Consider the following 19550-nt stretch of genomic DNA (forward strand, 5'->3'; position numbering starts at 1 on the left):
GAAACTTGCAGGCTCATTGCTAAAGCACAGTAGGTTGTTCTTTGAGAAACAGTAAAAACTAAGGAAGCAGAAAATTAGAGATGGCAAATGTCCTGATTTTTAGAAGGCAGATATAAGTGAATTGTAAATGCTATACCATTAAGCTTGACATGGATTCCATGTGCTGTTCAAGGGATTTTTTAACACCTTACTTTTTTCTCAGAGTCTTAGCAGCACTCACAGGTTGCCTGTATGAGCTCCTCTCAAGAACAGTTGCTGTCAGACTCTGTGTGTGTCTCGGTCAGAACGTAAACAGATGGGCCTGGTGGCCAGACAGGAGGGTGGATTGGGAGCTGGTGAACAACTTGCTTGGAGAAATCCTGTTGGTAGAATCAATATCAGATTGGAGGTTTTGCCCTGCTTTCTTTGGGGCTCAACACTGGACTTTGATCTTTTCAACATGTTTATTGACTGAGTACTTCAATGTCATATTGTTATAATTTTCAAATGACCAAACAATAAAGATTTGTGAAGACATCAAGTGACAGAATCAGTCCCTCAGAAGGTCTTAAAATACCAACAGATCAGATAAATGTAAAATTCTGAAATAAATGCACCCAGGCCTCAATTGCCCAGAATATAATAGCCCAAAAGAAAATGTCAGGGAATTCTAAATGACTGAAGCTTTGGCATGAACTAGTGACCGGCTGGGGTATCTGAGAAGATCACTTCCTACACTTATTCTAACTCCATTCTTTTCTGCATGGCTGCAGCATAGAAAGTGCAAAGACATGCGTGGATATGACAAACTGCCTGCATTTGTACCTGTCCCAACTTAGAACATGCTGTGTCATTATATTCCATGATTCCATAACACTGGGACATAGTCCTGCAGGAAGAGTGGACATACAACAGAGATGTTAAATGGTGTTTTATACAGCACATAATGAATTGACCGGGTGTCTTCAAGGCTGCTTCTACTTCTGAAATTTATGTAAATCTTTGCTACTTCTCCAGTCAGTGCCATATTATTGGGACAGTAGTGTCCATAGGCTTTTTAGAGAATGTTTACTGAGAGACGTCCATATGTTAGAAAAATAAAATGTACATTACATTTCTAAGTTGAACCGTAAAATACAACTTAAAAAAGAATATTACATTTAGAGAGAGAACACTATGTGTTGGCAGGTTTAATGTGAAAAAAGATCTGTGTTATAAAGAATGGCAAAGAGGAAAAGAGAAACTAAAGATTCTGAATAAGTAAAATAAGACTTTGGGAATAAACAAGAGTTATGTGTGTGCAAGATTACTTTTCATGTAAAATAGTTTTCAACAAGATTGTTTGTAGGTCAGGCATGAAAACACACACAAATATAAACAAATATACAGTAGTTATAACTTCCCCTCTGTGTAGGTACGTAAGCCTGAGCAATGTTACACACGTGTTTCAGCATATAGTCAAAAGGCTCTGCGAAGTGATACTGTCTTTGAATTCTCCTACTTGTGTAGTGGAACTTGTGACCCTGCAGCTTTTGAACTCATCACTCATGAACTTTTACTGAAAATTTTAGCAAAGGTTAAACCCACTGGAAGTTTTCAGTAGGTGCCCAGATGAGATAGTAATCTGGGAATTGTGTGTTGTTTGAAAACGTATTTCAAATGTCAGGTTCCACTGAAGCAGTAAATTAGTGTTAATTTTCCTAAGCATTGCTTGACGTCACAGTGATACACCCTGTGCCTGCAGCAGTGATGTTCACGTTTTTCTTTCTCAGTACAGTTCACACGCACAACACACTTCCCCAGGAGTGATATATTTTCTTTTCGCTGCTCCCTTTGAGAATCAGTGGCCTCTCTGAACATTAGCTATAGTTGGCTTCTTAAGTCCTTCCACATTGTGGAAACAAAAGTAAAATTTTCAGATTTGTCTTTTATTTCTTCCTGATATGTAAACCCTGCAGATTAGATACATCCACCATCTGATCATTTCCCACCAACCCCTACTTAGTTTTCTCCACATGGTACTTTTGCCAGATTCTACCTATTGGACTCCTTAAACCCTAATCATTCTATAGCCACCATTACCTTTGAGCTTCAAAGAATCTTACACCTTTCATGTGGTCTTTATATTCTACCTTACGTGAAGATTATTTGCATTCTTGCCCTGACCTAATATCAGATTGTGATTTCTTAAATTGCAGTTTCTCTTGATATCATTGGAAGAATAATATGCATGCATTGGGTAAATATTTACTTTTAAATCTAACTTGTGATAAATAGAAATTATTCAGTGAAAGGCATTATGGTGCAGAGGAGGGAGCCCTTTCAGGAGATTAACCTTTACTACTATAGCTACCTATGGAGCCTTTGGACATACCAACCATGTCACTTTAATTTCTTTAACTTGAAAATGAAAGAGTTGAGTATAATAGATTTTATGTCTCTTCTAGTTATGTGATTATAGGAATGTTAAAGGAATCTGTAGATAAATGGCCAAGTTATAATTTGAGATGCAGTTAGGTTTTTTTTGTTAGTTTGTTTTTGAGTTGGAGTCTCACTCTGTCACCCAGGCTGGAGTGCACCTTTAACCTCCTGGACTCAGGCGATCCTTCCACCTTAGCCTTCTGAGTAAATGGGACTACAGACACACCCAGCTCATTATTTTTATTGTTATTTTTTGTAGAGACAAGATCTCACTATGTTGTCTAGGCTGTTCTCCCACCTAAGCCTCCCAAAGTACTGGGATCACAGGCGTGATCCACCGCACCTGGCAAGATGTAGTCAGTTTATAAAGAAAAGTTTGAGTAATCACCTTTAGGACTTGTAGGTTGTGTAGCTCCTCTGTTCTTGGAATATGTGTTTATGTTATTGCCTGAATTAACCAGCCAGCTAGAGAACAGTGAATCTCATTTGAGAGGCACAGCTGTGATGTCTGTTATTTAAAGGGGTAGGAAATGGTGGTAACTGTAGGAGTTGGAAACTAAGTGGTTTTTGATTCAATTATATTCTGTGGAGTGACTTTATGAATCACAAAAAGACTGGTTAGTGAAGCTTCTGCTAATAAAAACTTTAATAGTTTGAATAAGACATTTGCCCAATGTGAATCTAAAGAAATTACATTTTATAAAACTACTTTATCTGAGTAGACCTATATTGCTTGTTAGAAAGTTTTATTTAATAAATTATAGATTGCCTAATTTTATCCAGTCACAGTTGACTGCATCTCTCACTTGTGAAAAGGCAGATCCCGTGTGATGTTTTTAGCAGCAGGAGCATTTGAAGTGGAATGATTCTCTGCACATAATGCTGCCGTGTCAGGGCTGGGTATGGGACATCGGAGGGTGGCAGTTTCATGAGGGGGGGGTTGTGGTCGTTGAAGGTGCTGACTTACTGTCATCACACTCTAGCAGTCCCTGCCCATTAGTCCTAATAAGATCATCACATTTTAATTCTTAAATCTTCTAAAATTTGGCTGTAAGATACTATGTGCTCAATATAGCAATTATGATAACTATATTTCAGTTATCTGAAACACTTTTCTCTCATTATTCTTTTGCATGCTACAACAGACCTGGCATGTGATAAGACAGGTAAAGATGAGCAGCTTGTGCATCATGTTTGTTGTTCAAGGTTTATTACCTTTACATCTTGAAAATTTCGGGGGGCCAGTCCCCAAAGAGAGATTTAGGAGGTCCCTTGGAAGGTGTGATGGCGTCGGTGATTCATAGGGATAGATATTAAAAGAAAGAAAGAGACTGGGGGAGAAAGAAAGAAGCTGGACTCTGTCTAGTGCAGAAGCTTATTCTGTAGGAGGGATAGATATTAAAAGAAAGAAAGATGGAGGGATAGATATAAAGAGAAAGAAAGAAAGAAAGTGGACATCTGTTCAACGAATTGAGCAGAAGCCATTTATTGAAACTTACAGCGGGTATTTATCCCCAAATTTTACACAGGCAGTCTTGCAAGTCTTTCACGTGAACACAAAGCCAGGTGCAGGAGGGCCCCCCCCACCAGGTGTTTCCTCAGGCATGAGGAAGAACAATCCCAATTAAATCACAAGACTTTTACATGAACACAAAACCAGGTGAATGAGGGGCATCCCTCACCCACCAGGTGTTTCCTGGAGTAAGAGGAAGGGCAATCCCAATTAAATCACAAGACATTTACATGAACATAGAGCCAGGTAGATGAGGGGGCGTCCCCCACCCACCAGGTGTTTCCCCAAGCACGAGGAATGAGGATCCCAAAACTATCTCACTGTTCCTTATGCTTGGTTCCTCACTGTTCCTCATGCTTGGTTAATACAACAATTCTAATATCATAATATTCTAGTAATCAATAACTTTTAAAACCTATGCATACACAACACCTAATAACCAACCTAAATCCCAATTCCTCTCTATTTTACACTAATTCTACCTATACTATAGAAACTCTTAATTATAGCCCAAACCAATTCCTAAGGAATGTGGCTCAGTCAAAAGATCACGCTGGGCCGTTTCTGGGAACAATTGATTACAGTCTCTTAACAAAATGGCTGTTCCGAAATCCTATAAATCTATTTTAACTTTTATTAAAGTTCCTAATTCCTAATCTTGATCATCAGCAATAAAGCTTCTAAAAAATAAAACCCAAGTATAAACTGTAAATTGTATTAAAGCCAAAACTGCAAATGTAGAAGATGGAAACAATGTAATTTCTAAAGTTAGCTGTATTCTTATTAAACCTCAAAATATCATGTTTGATCATGCTTGAACTGACGTAATTCACTGACGTAGCATAACCTATTTTACATTACTTTCTATTAATAAAATAAATTCAATTTCTAATAAGTAGAAAAAACCCTATACTAACTGTAGCTAAAAACTGGTTTAAAAGAAAGCAGCCTAGTCCAAAGTACGCGCTGGGCCCTTAGGAATGTGGCCCAGCCCAGAGTTCATGCTGGGCCTTTAGGAATGTGGCCCAGCCCAAAGTTTGTGCTGGGCCATTTCTAGTAGCTCTAGATATTTATCTGTATTATTAAGGTTGAAACAGCACTTTGTATGTATATACTAATTCTACAAATATACTGTTAAATCTTAAAAGAAGCTTGTACCATATTAAAGGATCCCAAATGTGACCTGAATTTGAATTATGTTAAGTTTAAAGCCGAAACCACAGTCTGTGACAAACGGGAACAGTGGACTCCTAAAGTAAGCCATTCCTGTCGTATTCTCAGAACTTCATGCTTAGATCATCAAAGTCCATGCTAGTGGATCATGCCAAATAGCAAAGAAGGGAAGAGGGAATGGGCCTTCAGCTCCTGAACTCAACCTAGTGGTCTCAGGGTCCGCAGCCTGCCTGGATCCCTAACGCTCAGGCCGGCTCCCAACAGAAAATAGTTGATAAAAATGACTCTTTGAGTTATAGGAAACTTGGAAAGAGTAAGACATGCCCTTGAAGATATCTTCATGTTGGAAGAGTTTTTCAGGATGGCATTATCTGTCATACACACGGTTTGTTAATGAGAGTGTTTAATTGGAATATAGTTTGGAGATCTGATTATAGCTCTTTGAAAATTAACACTGGCCGGGCGCAGTGGCACATGCCTATAATCGCAGCACTTTGGGAGGCCAAGGTGAGAGAATTGCCTGAGCCCATGGGTTCAAGACCAACCTGGGCAACTTGGCAAGACCTCATCTCTACAATAAAAAACAAAATTAGCTGGGCATGGTGGCATGTGCCTATAGTTCCAGCTACTTGGAAGACTGAGGCAGAAGGATCACCTGAACCCAGCAGGTTGAGGCTGTGGTGGCCAGGGACATGCCACTGCACTGCAGCCTGGGCAAGAGTAAGACTCCAACTTGGAAAGAAAAATAAGAAAAGAAAGAAAATTAGCACTGGTGTATTATAAGTAAAGAAAGAACAACAGTTAAGTGCTGTGTTGTAGAACCAAGTGGACTTCAGGATGGCTACAGGTCAGGGCTTTGCATGTGACAACTCCAGGTACTGCTGCTGTCTCCTTGAATAACTCAAGCTATTTAAAGGTGATCACATTGCTTTGTTGCTACAGATATAGCACTAAGGGATAAGAAGAAGATTACTAAGCCGGGCTCGGTGGCTCAGCCTGTAATCCCGCCTTTGGGAGGCTGAGGTGAGTGGATTGCCTGAGCCCGCGGGTTTGAGACCCACCTGGGCAGGCGAGACCTCATCTCTACAATAAAATCAAAAAATTAGCCAGGTGTGGTAGTGCGCGCTTGTAATTCCGGCTACTCGGAAGGCTGAGACGGAAGGATTGCCGGAGCCCAGCAGGTTGAGGCTGCGGTGACCAGGAGTGGCCACTGCACTCCAGTCTGGGCGGCAGAGACTCCAACTCAAAAAAAAAAAAGAAGAAGAAGAAGAAGAAAATTACTCTGAACTTCCTGTCTCATTTCATGAGATTTGATTTTGAAATGCTGGATTATACAATGTGGCAGAGGAAGGAGGTTTATCATTTCAACTACCTCTTCCTGCTCCAGTATTTCAGGCCATCTATGATCTTCCTCCTCAGTCAGAAACTGAATAGCTATCTTGTCTTTGTGTATAATTGGCAGTAGTAGGCAGACCTAGCGGTGGACTTGATTTAGGGACTAGAAATAGGCCTTTTTTGAAATGGGCTTTGGACTCCCTCGATTTATTGGTGATAGTATTGAGTTTAATTGTATAATACAATGGAATAAAGCACAACACCTAGGTTTTTTTTTTTTTTTAATGGAGTCTATATATCTTTGTTTTAGAGGCTTGCATATTTTAGGTTTTTTCTGAACTCTCATCATGGCAGTATACAGTAAGTCCCTACATACAAACTAGTTCCATTCCAAGAGCACATCATAAGTCCAATTTTTTCGAAAGTTCAACAGAGTTAGCCTAGGTACCTAACTAATACAGTTGACTATATAGTACTGTACTATAATAGGTTTATAATATTTTTCAAGAAATAGTACTGTATAGTAAAGTACAGAGATGCATAATCACTTGTATGTAGAGAATGCATGCATATGACAATGTGTGCCAGACATGTGAACTGACTTATATGATTAGACACGTGAACACACATTCGTATCTTTGAAAGTTCACAACTTGAAGGTTTTTATGTAGGGGACTTACTGAATATGCAAAGGTTTTTCTTTATCCTTTGTCTTCATTTGGTGCTGTAATAACAGGATACCACAGACTGAGTAATGTATAAACAACAGCAGTGTATTTGGCTTACAGTTCTGGAGACTGGGAAGTCCAAGAGAAAGGTACTAGCATCTGGCAAGGGCCTTGGAGCTGTGTGGTTGTCCTGTGTGTGAAGATGCATGGGCAAGAGTACATAAGGGTAAGGCAGCTGAACTCACTCTGGGGACTCACCTCTTCCTGTAGTAATGATAGTAATCCAACTGTAAGGGCAGAACCCTTGTGATCTCATCACCTCCTGCTAGACCCCCACCTCCCAGGACATGGCATGGGGACTAAGGTTTTAACACATAAACTTTGGGGGCTATCTTCAGACCACAGTGTCACTGAGGTCTATATTTTTATATGTCTTTTGGGGGGGCCTTAATTTTTTAGATTGAAGGGGTACATTTACAGGTTTGATGCATAGGTTTATTGCATGATGGTGAGACTTGTGCTTTTATTGAGCCCGTCACCCAGGGCGTGGACATGGTACCCAATGGGTAATTTTTCGATCCTTCCCCTCCTCCCTCCCTTCCCTTGTATACTTTTGTTATTAGGACTAGGGAAATAAATACTTTTTCCCTATCATTTTTCATGGAGATCTGTAAGAATAATTATACAAATTAATTTTCAATTTTTATTGAAATTTATGTCTAGAATTTTAGGAAGATTTCTTACCTGTGTAGTTTGGTGCTTTGATGTGTCTGTCCTTGAACATTTAAAAACCATGAGGTTGATTTCTTACGTTTGCACCTATGAGTAAAGAGTGTCATTTGAATTCAGTCTGTTTGGCTTTCACTAGTATGTATAAAGTAGCACTTTGATCATTTGAAGACACAGAAGAGTAATCTCTAAAGTTAACTCTGCCACACAGCAATGTGTTCAGGTTATACTCAGCAAGATTGAGGATGGAGGGACAGAAGGTAGCTTTCCAAGTGACCACCTCTTTTGCTTTTGCGATTTGTGGGATAATCTAACAGATGCCAACTCTAAGGGTAATTCATGTCTGAATTGTTGAACTTTGCCTAGAATAACCAATTGTTTGGATAGTGAATTAGATGCTTCTCACTTGTAATTTGGCCCATTGTAGGAGTAGAGGTAGAGGTGTTTCTTGCCTGCCTCATGGGTGAGAAATGGATTTCATGTTGTGATCTACGCCTTTGCTCACAAAATGTACAAGTGTGTAAAATAAAATAGTTCATGAGCACCTGACCTTTATCTTGTGCAGTGTGCTCTGTTTTCTATTTTATTTCATCTCCTTTATGTGCTAAAAAAGTTTTAGTTGTGGTCCGTAAAATAGATTTCCAAAGCTGCTGTGGGCCACAGCTGCAATTTGAGAAACTAATTCTTAATGTTTCCCTTTGCCCTGCATAACTATACCTGTGTTCTCTGTATTGTGATGCCATTGAATTAGGATATAGGTAGGTTTGTGCACATCTGAAAAGAAAGATGATTTTTGCATTCGCTGCAGGGGATCTAGGGTGGGAGTCGAGATGACAAGAGAACCTCTACCATGGTTTGGTTTGGTTTTTTCTCCCTTTTTCGGACAATGAAGGATAATTTCATACTCAGCAGTATTTTAAAAGGTAGTTCTAGTTTGGTGGCAGACGATACCTTATAAACTTAGTTTGGATTTGAATTTAAAGAAAAAAATTATTTCAGCCTAAAAGGTTCTAGATGCTTAGACCTTAGAAAGTGACTAGGAAAGAGGAGTCCCTCACCTGCCTGGTTTGTCCCTTGCTTCTTTCCATGGAAGAAGATTCAGTAAAATATATGGTAAGAGTTTTAGTTCCTGGGTTCCTATTTGGCAGATTGTATCTAAGCTTCAGTTAATTTGTAGAATGAATGAGTGTGGTTATATTATCTAAGTTTGTTTTCAATGTTAAGATTTCCTGATCTCAAACCAAATCAGAGATTTGGTTTTGTAAGTGCCTGCAAAGCATGAGACCCCCTCGAGAGTACCACAGGCAGAGACATGACCGAAAAGACCTGCCCAGAAAGCTGCCAGGTCCTGCCTGGAGTGTGACTTCTTATGTGTTCAGGGCCACTTGGTCCTTAGATTCCCTGCAGATTTGGATGTTAATAGTAACACAGGTGGTCCAGTACATAAAGAAATAAAAGGAAGCACGTTCTAGCTGTTTAAGTAATCAACTGAAAGGTACTGCTTATTTTGTTACTACCAGAGTTTCTTTGTTACTACCAAAGTTACTACTGTGCTTTCTTTGAAATTATTTTGAAATCCTTTTGCTAAGCAAGATAAATCTTAACTTATATTGGAGGTCAAAAATTAAAAGCGTAGAGAATGTGAAATGGATTATGTTAAACTTTGGAAAATTAAATATAATTCCAGGATGATAAGTCTGTATTTAAGAGGGTTATTAAAGAATCGGTGTCTGTGATGGTAAGCTAACTGGTAAAAAAATAATTTCAAGGGAGACAGTAGTAGAAAAAATTCACTACCTGTGAATTCTTCAGGTAGTTATAGAAGTGACCTCGAAGGAATGGTTTAGGAGATGAATAAGTGGCTGAATGAATGTTTTATTTTTTTAGTTTAGGAGAGGTAGGCTTTGGAGTTGAGACTTCAGTGGGTTCAGGTCTTTTCATCCTGTCCTTCACTTGGTTTTTTGTGAGAGAGAGTTTGGAACATGTAGATGTGATTTTGGCTCCTGAGAAGTAGAAGAACATGATATTTCAGGAGTAATGAGCCGTGTAGACTCAGGAGGGAATATACCACCTGTATTTCATGGGACTTCTCTGGGTCGGGGTCCCATGTCATGTGGCATGTAAGTGATGAGTGCCTACTCATGAGGATGTCAGGCTCCCCATCCTCGACTGACAGGAGTCGTAGCTGGGCAGTCACATGACATATCTTCCCTATGTCACCTCACACAGGAGAGTCCGTGACTGAGAACATCTCCATGAAAGTGGAATTTGCAATTCACTGTTAGGGGTCACTGTTAGAGGATGGGCTTTGTGAGTTAAATGATCATGTCTACTTGTTTTTCATATAATAAAAAATATCCTAGGCTTCTCACATCACTTTATCAAACTCTGTCAGTAATTGGGGCTTAAAAGACTTGTTCATTGTGTTTAAGAACAACTAATAAATCTGATTCTTTGCTTTCAAGCTGCAGAAGAAAGAAGATCAGCAACAAGAGCCTAAGAAAAGCCCCAGCCCCAAGAAGGCTGCAGAGCCCACTGTGGACCTCCTGGGACTTGGTGAGTATTGAAGAACCATCACTGTTAGTCACAGGCAGTGGAGAGATGCCACTTGGGTGAGCAGAGTGGCCTTGCCTTGGCGTACAGGACACACTGTTAGTCACAGGCAGTGGAAACTCCACCCGGGGCGGGGGGGTGGGGGGCGGGGCGAGAGGCCTTGCTCCAGCATGCAGGACACACTGCTAGTCACAGACAGTGGAGACTCCACTCAGGTGGACAGAGTGACCTTGTCAGTGTGCAGGACACACCCGTTAGTTGCAGACTCTACTTGGGTGAGCAGAATGGCTTTACCCCGGTGTGTAGAACATGCTTGTTAGTCACAGAGAGTGGAGACTCCAATCGGGTGAGCAGAGTGGCCTTGCCACAGCATGCAGGACATGCCCATTAGTGGGATGTGGATGTGTAAGTATCCACTGAGCTCCCACAGAGGAAATTCTTCACAAGGAAGTCCGTACTGTCAGTGCCACCTCTGCTGGAACACAAATAATGAGCTCCTTGGGGACAGGAGTGACCAAAGGCACCTCCAAAGGCATGGTAGATGTCACACTTAGCACTTAAAGTAGAGAGTGGATTATTGTCTCTAGATGCTTTTAGTTTTGTGTGGGGTTTTTCCCCTTAGCAAAATAATTCTGGGGTAGACTTGTTGGAAAATGTGCTGGTTTAAAATAAGATTTAATCTTGGTTAACTGAAGCAACACATGTTATTCCCAAGGCTAGTGACTAAGTTCATGTCATGCATCAAGTGACAATGAGAGCTGCTTGTCTTAGTTTAGCATGTTGTTGTTCTCGTGGCTGGGAGACGTGTGTTGTCTGTGTGGTGAGTAAACAAGGTCCATTCAGTGGGTCTTATCTGTAGATACTGCTAGCTCTTTTTTGTATTTGTCTCCTCTTCCAAAAGAATTGACTTGATAAATGATTGTTTTTACTAATATCTGAGCTTTGGCATAGGAATTAATTTAATTTTTTTTTTAGTTTGGAGAAAGATTGATACATGTGGAAGGCAGTTGGTGAAGGTGGAGCTAAACTCCATGCACTGGCATTCCAAAACCTGGTCTGAGTTGTCCTTGAATGTATTGTTTTCTGTTTTCATAGTTGACTGTCTTAGTCATTTCTTAGGAAGCTGGTAGTCACACAGATATACTCCCTGGGGTAAAATTCTTCTTTGATAGTGAAGTGTTGAAATAGGAAAAACAAAAACAAAAATAAAACCCTGTAATTTTGAAAAGAAGGCTTCAGTCCAGGGGCTCTAAATATAATTTGTTAAATTGTAGCCCTCGTGATTTCTGTATGTTATTTCCTTTGCTGTTGTTGACAGCAAGATGCCAAACTCTGTAAATTATTTTAAGATGGTTTACTCTGAACCAAACTTGAGGACTTAGGCCATAAATCAATACATGTGAGATTTTCATTGGTTTGACATAGGAGGAGGGGACATTTCCAAGCGGGGGCTTACAAGTCACAGTTAATTCAAAGATTTATTGACTAGTAATTTGTAGCCCCTAAGAAATTTTGGAAATCAGTAAAGTAGATGTTTTGTTGAGATATGGGGAAGGGGGGAAACTCCAGGTTTGTTGATATAGATGAAGTCCTATATGTGACAGACTTCAGAGAGGATCGGTAAGTGTCTCACAAGGTTTTTGGAGTCCCCAAAAAATGACTTTGCAGAATCATAAAATACTTTTATTTCCTTCTTTATTTGTTTTGTGATGTTATGCTAGAGTTGGAAAACAAACTTTAGTATATGGGGTGATAGGGTAATAAAACCCTCTCTAGTGAGTCCTTGTCAGACATGACTCCTCAAGCCTCTTAATGAGGAGTCTGGGTAAGAGAGAAAAAGGTCAGATTTAGTCCTCGCTGAAAGTGAGAAAAAGAAAGTGTCTTCCTAAAACTGCATGCACCTTTATCATCAGGGCAGTGCTCCTTCTTCAATCCATGCGCCTGGTTTATTAGTTTGTGACTTAGAATTTTGGGTTCATACATTCATTCAGCAAGTACTATGTGTCTGTAGTGTGTTGAGGCACCATTGTGGGCTCAAGGGAGGTGGCTCTGAAGGAAGACAGGAACTATCCCTGCCTTTGGAGAGACTTGCTCTGTCAGGGGAGACAGTGAATAAACAGGTGAAATATATGATAGGTCACGAGTGATGAGTGCTATGAAAGAAAGAACACAAAAGGAATGGTTGTAATTTAAATCGAGTGGGAGGGAGTAGCCACAGAGGTGTCACTGGAGCCAAGACGAGAAGAATGCCTGGGTCTCCAATGCACAGGCTGAGTCATTCCAGCCAGGTGAACCACGAGGGCACAAGCTTCATGGCAGCCATGTGATACCTGTTGGGACCAACAGGGTGATGATCTGGGGAAAGGAGTGGTAGAAGATGTAGATGGAAGGAAAAGAGGGCAGGCAGACTGAACAGGACCCAGGCTTTAACACAGAGTGAAACACACTGAGGGGTTGAGCAGAGGTGGCCCTGTCACGTTTGAAGAGCAACCATGGCTGTTGTGCTGAGAGTAGACCGAGCAGACCTGGGAGGTAGGGACAGCCAGGAAACAGGTAGGGCAGAACATGCAGATGACCATACGAGATATAGGGTATGAGATGGAGTCAGATGCTGATGGATAGTGAAGGGAGGGCAGTAGGATATGCTCATCAGATGAGTGTGAAAAGGGGGGAGAGGAAAGGGTTAAGGATGGCACAACGTAGCTTGGCCAAACAGTCACGGATGGAGGTAGCATTTACGCTGATGGACTGTCTGCAGGAAGTCTGGATAGAAGATCAGGATATTGATTGGGCCATGTTATATTTGTTATGCTTATTATATCCAAAAGTCTCATTTTAACCAAAGGAGATTTTACTTAGGCAGTTACGTGACTTGTGAGTTTAGAGAGAGGTCGAGACTGGGAATATCGGAAATCATCGGCATATAGATGTTGTTAAAGTTATGAAACTGGGAAAGTTCCCCAGGGTAATGAACATAGACTGAAGAGGTCCAGGCCCTGTGCCCTGTGGCACTCAGGTATTCAGAGGTCAGAGAAATAAAAGACACAGTGACCAGAAAGGAGTGAATGGTGAGGCAAGAGGAAGGCAGCAACACCCAGTAGTATCTATCATGTAAGCTGCGCCCAGCTGGAATTTCTGAATCAGTCAGAATACGCTCAGTTATGCTGTGTGCAAACGTCCCCAAATCCTGGTGGTATAAGAGCAGAAGTGTACTTCTCACCCATGCGTGTTCACGTGAAGTTGGTTGATGCCATCTCTCATCTTCCTCATGGGGGCACCTTACAGGACAGAGCAGCCTCCACAGAGCAAGGATTGACAGTTTTTGCAAAGGGGCAGAAAGTAAACAGCTTAAGCATTGTGGGCCATAAAGTCTCTGTCATTACTGCTCAGCCATAGCTGATCAAGCAGAATGAAGCAATACAGACGTCCATGGCCGTTTCTGCTGAATGATGCCTTCATTTTTAAGTCTGTCATCACTTGGTCAAGTCATTGTTACTTTCAGCTTGGACATTTATTTGTTGTAAATGAACTCGTTCTTATTTGTAATGGGCTTTTTGACCTTTTGGGAAGGTGTTTCATTGTATGTATGTAACCACACTCTGTTTATCTGTTTATTCTGCAACAGACGTCCAGGTTGCTTCCACCTGGACTGTTGTGAACAGTGCTGCTGTGAATGTGGATGTGCAGACATCTATTCCAGATCTTGTTAACAGTTCTTTTGGGTTTTTTCATTGTTGACTTGTTCTTCACATATTCTAGATATTAACCCCTTCTTAGATGTATGACTTGCCAATGTTTTCCCATTCCATAGGTTTTCTTTCTCTTCTATTGTTTCCTTTGATGCACTGTAGTTTTTCATTTTGTTATAGTCTGCTTATTTATTTTCACTTTTGTTTCTTATTCTTTTTGTGTCATATCCAGGAAATGACTGTTGAATCCAGTATCATAAGCTGTTCACCTGTGTTTTCTTCTAGGCATTCTGTAGTTTTAGGTTTTATATTTAGGTTGTGGGTCTCTTTGGCTAATTCTCGTCCATGGTGTACAGGAAGGTTCATATTCATTCTCTTGTATATGGAATCTAATCTTCCCAGCACCATTTTTGCAGAGACCTTTCTTCCTCGTTGAAAGGTCTAATATGAGAGTAACTTGGGTGGTAGAATATCAGCATAACTGCTGTGGGTCCAAGGGAAAGTGGAAGGAGAAGAATAAGAGTGAGATTGTGCAGCTCTGTAGAGGAGTTTTGCCTAAGGGTGGGGTAGTAGCTGTAGGAGCATGTGGGCAGGACAGGGTTTTTTTAAAGGGTGAAATTATAAGATGCTTACTATTAGGAATGAATTTGTGGAGTGGGCAAATCTGATCATATCAGGTCAAAGGAAGGAGGCTATCGCGTGTCTGAGCATAGCCTGGAGTGGACAGGATCTGGTGAATGGATAGATAGCTGGTCTCTGCACACCCAGCCGTGACTATAGTAATGCTGCTGGGTACACAGCCCAGACCCTGGCAGCCCACGACACCCATCTTTTCTCTCTTGTCTGTGGGTTGCGAGGGCAACTCTGTGATGACCTCCTGGTACATGTTCTGCCTTCCAGGTTATTGCAAGGTACGGTCTACCAGCCATTTCCCCATCCCTTCCTGCATCTTCCTTTCTCAGATTCCTGCAAGTGTGTCCTTGTTTCCCCTGACCCTGTCTCAAGTGTGCTGATGACAGCTCCCTCACCTGTTGTCTGTGTCTAGAGGTCAGTGATTGATGCCCTGCCTCATAGCAGATGATTCCCCCTGCCCAGTGGCTCATATCAGCCAACACATCCGCACTCGTGAGTGTGCAGGCTCGGCTTTTCTAGATAGTGGGGAGCTTCCAGAGACAGTCTTCAGGGAGAGCTGAGGTCCTTCAGGGGAGAAGGGACTGTCTAGAGAATGATGCGGCTGCATAATGACCCTGCTGATAGATCCTGCAGCTATGGCAGGACTGGATGGGCCTGAGGAAAGCTGTCTTGCAGACGGAGCTCCAGCCGTGGGGAGTGGGAAGGACCTTACCTAACCATGCTGCACACCTGCTGATTAGCCCATATTTTAGCTCTTTTAGAGATCTTTTCAGACTTTTTAAAAAGCTGTGTTAAGCATAGAATTGAATGATTCATGAGAATCCAGAAGCCTACAGAGCACCGTGGTCTCTGTCAACTCAGAACGGTTCCCTGAGTCTAGGTAGATCACTGGCATCTGCTGGGGCAACGACTGTCTTTCTGCCCAGGAGCACACTGCCCTCCCCTGCGGGACTCAGGGCTTTCCTCTGTCAATGGAAACCCCATGGGTGGAGTATTATTTATGTGCAGAAACAACAGCATAAACATGTCCCATGTAAAAGAGACCTGAATAGGCACTAACTTTGAGAGTTTCTTGAAAGCACTGAGAGCCCATGGAGAGAGATCCATTGCACAACCATGGCCATGGTCTCAAGGACTGTGGCTTCTGAATCACCCTTCGTGGCTCATAATAGGGTCATGCTTAAGACCAGTTTTTAGAAATCTGGGTTTCCCTTTAACTGGAATTTTGGTGAGCCCATTCTCTGTTTTCCATCCTGGTAACTCAGGCTGCACCTGCATCCTCCAGCTCTGCTTTCCTGAGCCATACCCATCCAGTGTTCAGGCATGGATGGTGTTATCTGTGCTTCTGGAAGGCTAATGACTGTTTCTGAAGGGTCGGGTAGATAGTGCTGGGCTGTGCAGGTCAGGGTTCCCTGCTGTAGCTACTCAGCCTCGTGCAGTGTGAAGCAGAGTGATCAACATGTGACCCAGTGACCTTGGCTGTATCCTAGCACATTTCAGAAGCAGTTCCAGGCTGTGGCTTGCTGACCCGAGTCTACCTACAAGGGCTGCCCCGTGTTTAAATGTTAAATTGTGTTTGAAACCTGTGGAAACCTCGAGGTGCTGTTCAGGGGAGAGGGTCAGTGGCCACAGAAACGACTAGAACCCTGGGTAAGGGTGGCTTGTCCTGAGGGCACCAGGAACAGTTTCTCAAACTGGCTGTCACAAGTGAGTGTTCTAGACCCATGTTGGTGCTGGGCATGCCACAGCCTTCCCTAAGGAGGGTTAGGATGAAAATGAGATAGCTATGGAAAGCACTCATCAGAACACCTGGCTTAAATAAATAGTGTTCAAACATGTGAGATTGTGAAGCACTATCTTCTTGTTTCCTTTTAGCTTGTAATTATCCCTCAGAAGCACTTGGAGGGCCAAGAGGAAGACACTAGTTATTGTTAGACATGCTTTGCCCTTCCCAAAGGGTATGAGGTGCCAGGTGAGTGCTATGAGGTCGCCATCATAGACACAACAGGCTCCCACATGGAGGGCTTCTAGGGATGGAGACTGTCCCTCCAGGTCCTGGCCCATCTGAAGTACGGCCTCTTTCTAACCTCAGTGGTACATGAAGTGGGCTGGGCATGCCTGTGTCCACATGAGGCACGCCCCCAATGCTCACAGTTGTCCTGGAGCTCCAGCATCCTACCTGTTCTTGCTGATTTGGAGAATGTGCTGTTTAAACATCCCTCAACCAACCAGTCCCAGTGACACGCCAGCTGGACCATCAAGTCATGAGGAGGGAGCAGTACCACCATCGCCGTGTGTCCAGTGCTGCCTTGGAGAGGGCACGGGCCCTCCCACAACATGCTCCTGAGTTCTCCTGTGTGCTGTCACAGTCCCTTGTGCCCAGGTTGTGCTTCACAATGCCATGCTTCTCCACCCACTGCAGCTCTGCCCATGCTGTGGGCGCCCATCACTCTTGCTGTCCGTGGGCCACTGTCCATGTGCTGGTGATGGCTGCTCTCACTGCCCCCAGGGCTGTTGGGTGGGTCTTAACCAGGTGTGTGCAGACACCCTTTCCCTTCCCTCATGAACCTAGTTCCCTCCTCCCTGAAGAGGGTTTCTGTATGTATGTGAGAGAGATATGACTCATGATGATTTACATGTTTTTTTAATTACACTGATTTACACTGTTTAATTTGCATAAGCCTTATTCTGAATTTTTTAATGATCCAAAAGACTCTGTTTTCAACATGTAGTGTTCTGTTGCTTTTGTGGCCTGTGAGCTTCTATTCAGTCAGCAAAGCTGTCATGGGCCCTGGGTCAGAAGGGACACTTTGCTCCCCATAATGTGTGAAACTGTTCTGCGGTTGCTTTCCAGCCCAGGGAGCTCGGTGATCACCAGTCCCCCTGCATCCCTCCCAGCACCTGGAGACATGGTGTGGGCACAGGGACAGTGGAGGAGGGATGAGGAGTGTTTGGGTGCAGCACCAAGTGATTTTTGGCACAAGTGATTATAAGCTATTTGAAAGTTGAATTTTAAGTTTCAGAATTTGAAGTGATTGCTTTATTGTTAGGTGTAGTTGTAATTACACACCTTTTGGTGAAATGTGATCCAGAGTGAAAAGCAGCAGTCTAGGAGCTGATACATCTGCTGCATCATGGCGGTTGGCACTGGGAGATCTTGCTCTCTGGGTTCTCCCTGTAGCTAGAGGGAAGGAGGTGCCTGTCTCATCTTTTATGGGGATGAAATGGCAAAATGGCAGCATAAGCACTCTTTGACAACATCTACAACAATTGGTTGTTTATAAAGGTGGCAAGGATAACAAGTCTTTTAATAGTCCTTTTAAATACTGAAAATGAAAACCACAACATTCCAAGTGAATTGAAACCATCCTTTGTAAAGAATGTAAAATAAGCAAACTTTGAGCCCTACCCCGAACTCGTATTTACTGATTTTGCAAGACTGAGAAGTTCTTATTTAGGTTAGACATCTGTTAACGGTACTGGGAATGCATTAGCGTTGGGAGTAAAATCCAGGGCCATCTTTAGGGTCACTTGGGGAGAGAAGAGGTTGCAAGTGAGGATGAGGTCAGGCCTGGGAAGTTCCTCACTGGGGTTTGTGGAGGTTCCAGCAGGCCCTCCCAATGTATTGAAAGTGGTGTCAGCCTTGTCAGGAAGTTGCTGTCCTGAGCAGGGTGTTCTGTCTTCTAGAGGGTTCCAGAGCCACCCAGACTTACATTGCAAGCTGGCTATCTTGACAGCTCTGTTGGTTACAAAGAGATCCCAGCTTTGTTGTTTGGGTGGAAAGCCTGAGGTTTCAAGAGGCCAGTTTTAAAATCTTATTTAAAAATCATGGAACGAGAGAATGAGCCTATTTACAGTGCAATGATGAAACAGAAATTGTGTTACCCCATGTTACCTGAAGGTAGAGCTGTGTGGACTTTATATACAGGAATGCAGATGTTCACTGTTCTGGTTTTAATGGTGACAATCTGGAAACTACCTAAATGCCCATGAATCATAAATTGGATAAGTAAGTTATTTTAGGTTCATTAGTATCATACAATGCAAACCCTCACACCTACACATATATAATTTTATATAAAGACAACTATTTTGGCATGATCCTGTATACATTGTTTTAAAAATGTGGTAAAATGCACATAACAAATTTACCATTTTAAATATTTTAAGATGCACAGTTAGTAGCATTAAGTACAGTCACATTGTTGTGCAGCCATCACCACTGTCCATGGTGAGGACTTTTAGTTCCTTCATTTTTGCATGGTTTGAATGTCTTACAAGAATGTATTGCTTCTAAAGTAAAAATTAAGTAAGAGTACAATCCAAGACTTTGCTCTAGCTTTCACGCTGGATAAGCTACTAGTCATGTGATCCTGAAGGGTTTGGGGGCAAAATAAGACTTTGAAAACTAAACCATGTGCTGCGTGTTGTTCCACAGATTAGATAATGTACTGCTAGATACTGACAGGTTTCAGTGTGGAAGTGTGAGTAATACAGCTATTCCAAGAAGTATGATGGTCTGTGTAGAACAGACTTGACGTTGCCAAGAGCTGTGTGGTGATTACAGTCATGACATATCTCCTACTTGTCATGGTAGCCTCCTGGTTCCTACAAGGGCTTCCAGGCACACTGCTGTTCTATGAGCTAGGTCGATGGGTTCTGTGGGAAACACCAGTCAGTAGTGTTTACTCAGTTTATCAAAGAACTAACAGCATTTTTTCATGTTAAAGTTTTTTTTATAACTGTCCTAATTGTATTTGCTATTGCTTAAAAAAGAAAAACATTTAACTGGAAAACTGGAACTAGTTCTTTCTGTTTTTTACTTTTGTTTCTGTTGGTTGTGGCATATTTTGTTTG

The 19550-nt window shown here is 42.0% G+C and overlaps 1 protein-coding gene across 1 annotated transcript in view; it reads left to right on the plus strand.

Annotated features, from left to right (window-relative positions):
* The window catches only part of SMAP1 (small ArfGAP 1), a 153138-nt gene that overhangs the window by 125068 nt on the left and 8520 nt on the right, over positions 1-19550 (plus strand). Inside the window, exon 10 of the mRNA XM_021714256.1 lies at positions 10284-10374. Coding sequence (XP_021569931.1) covers positions 10284-10374 — 91 coding nt within the window. The remainder of the gene's footprint in view (positions 1-10283; positions 10375-19550) is intronic.

This window comes from Carlito syrichta, unplaced genomic scaffold (assembly GCF_000164805.1).
Source record: "Carlito syrichta isolate Samal-C Ts95f unplaced genomic scaffold, Tarsius_syrichta-2.0.1 Scaffold305546, whole genome shotgun sequence".
NCBI classification, from domain to species: domain Eukaryota; kingdom Metazoa; phylum Chordata; class Mammalia; order Primates; family Tarsiidae; genus Carlito; species Carlito syrichta.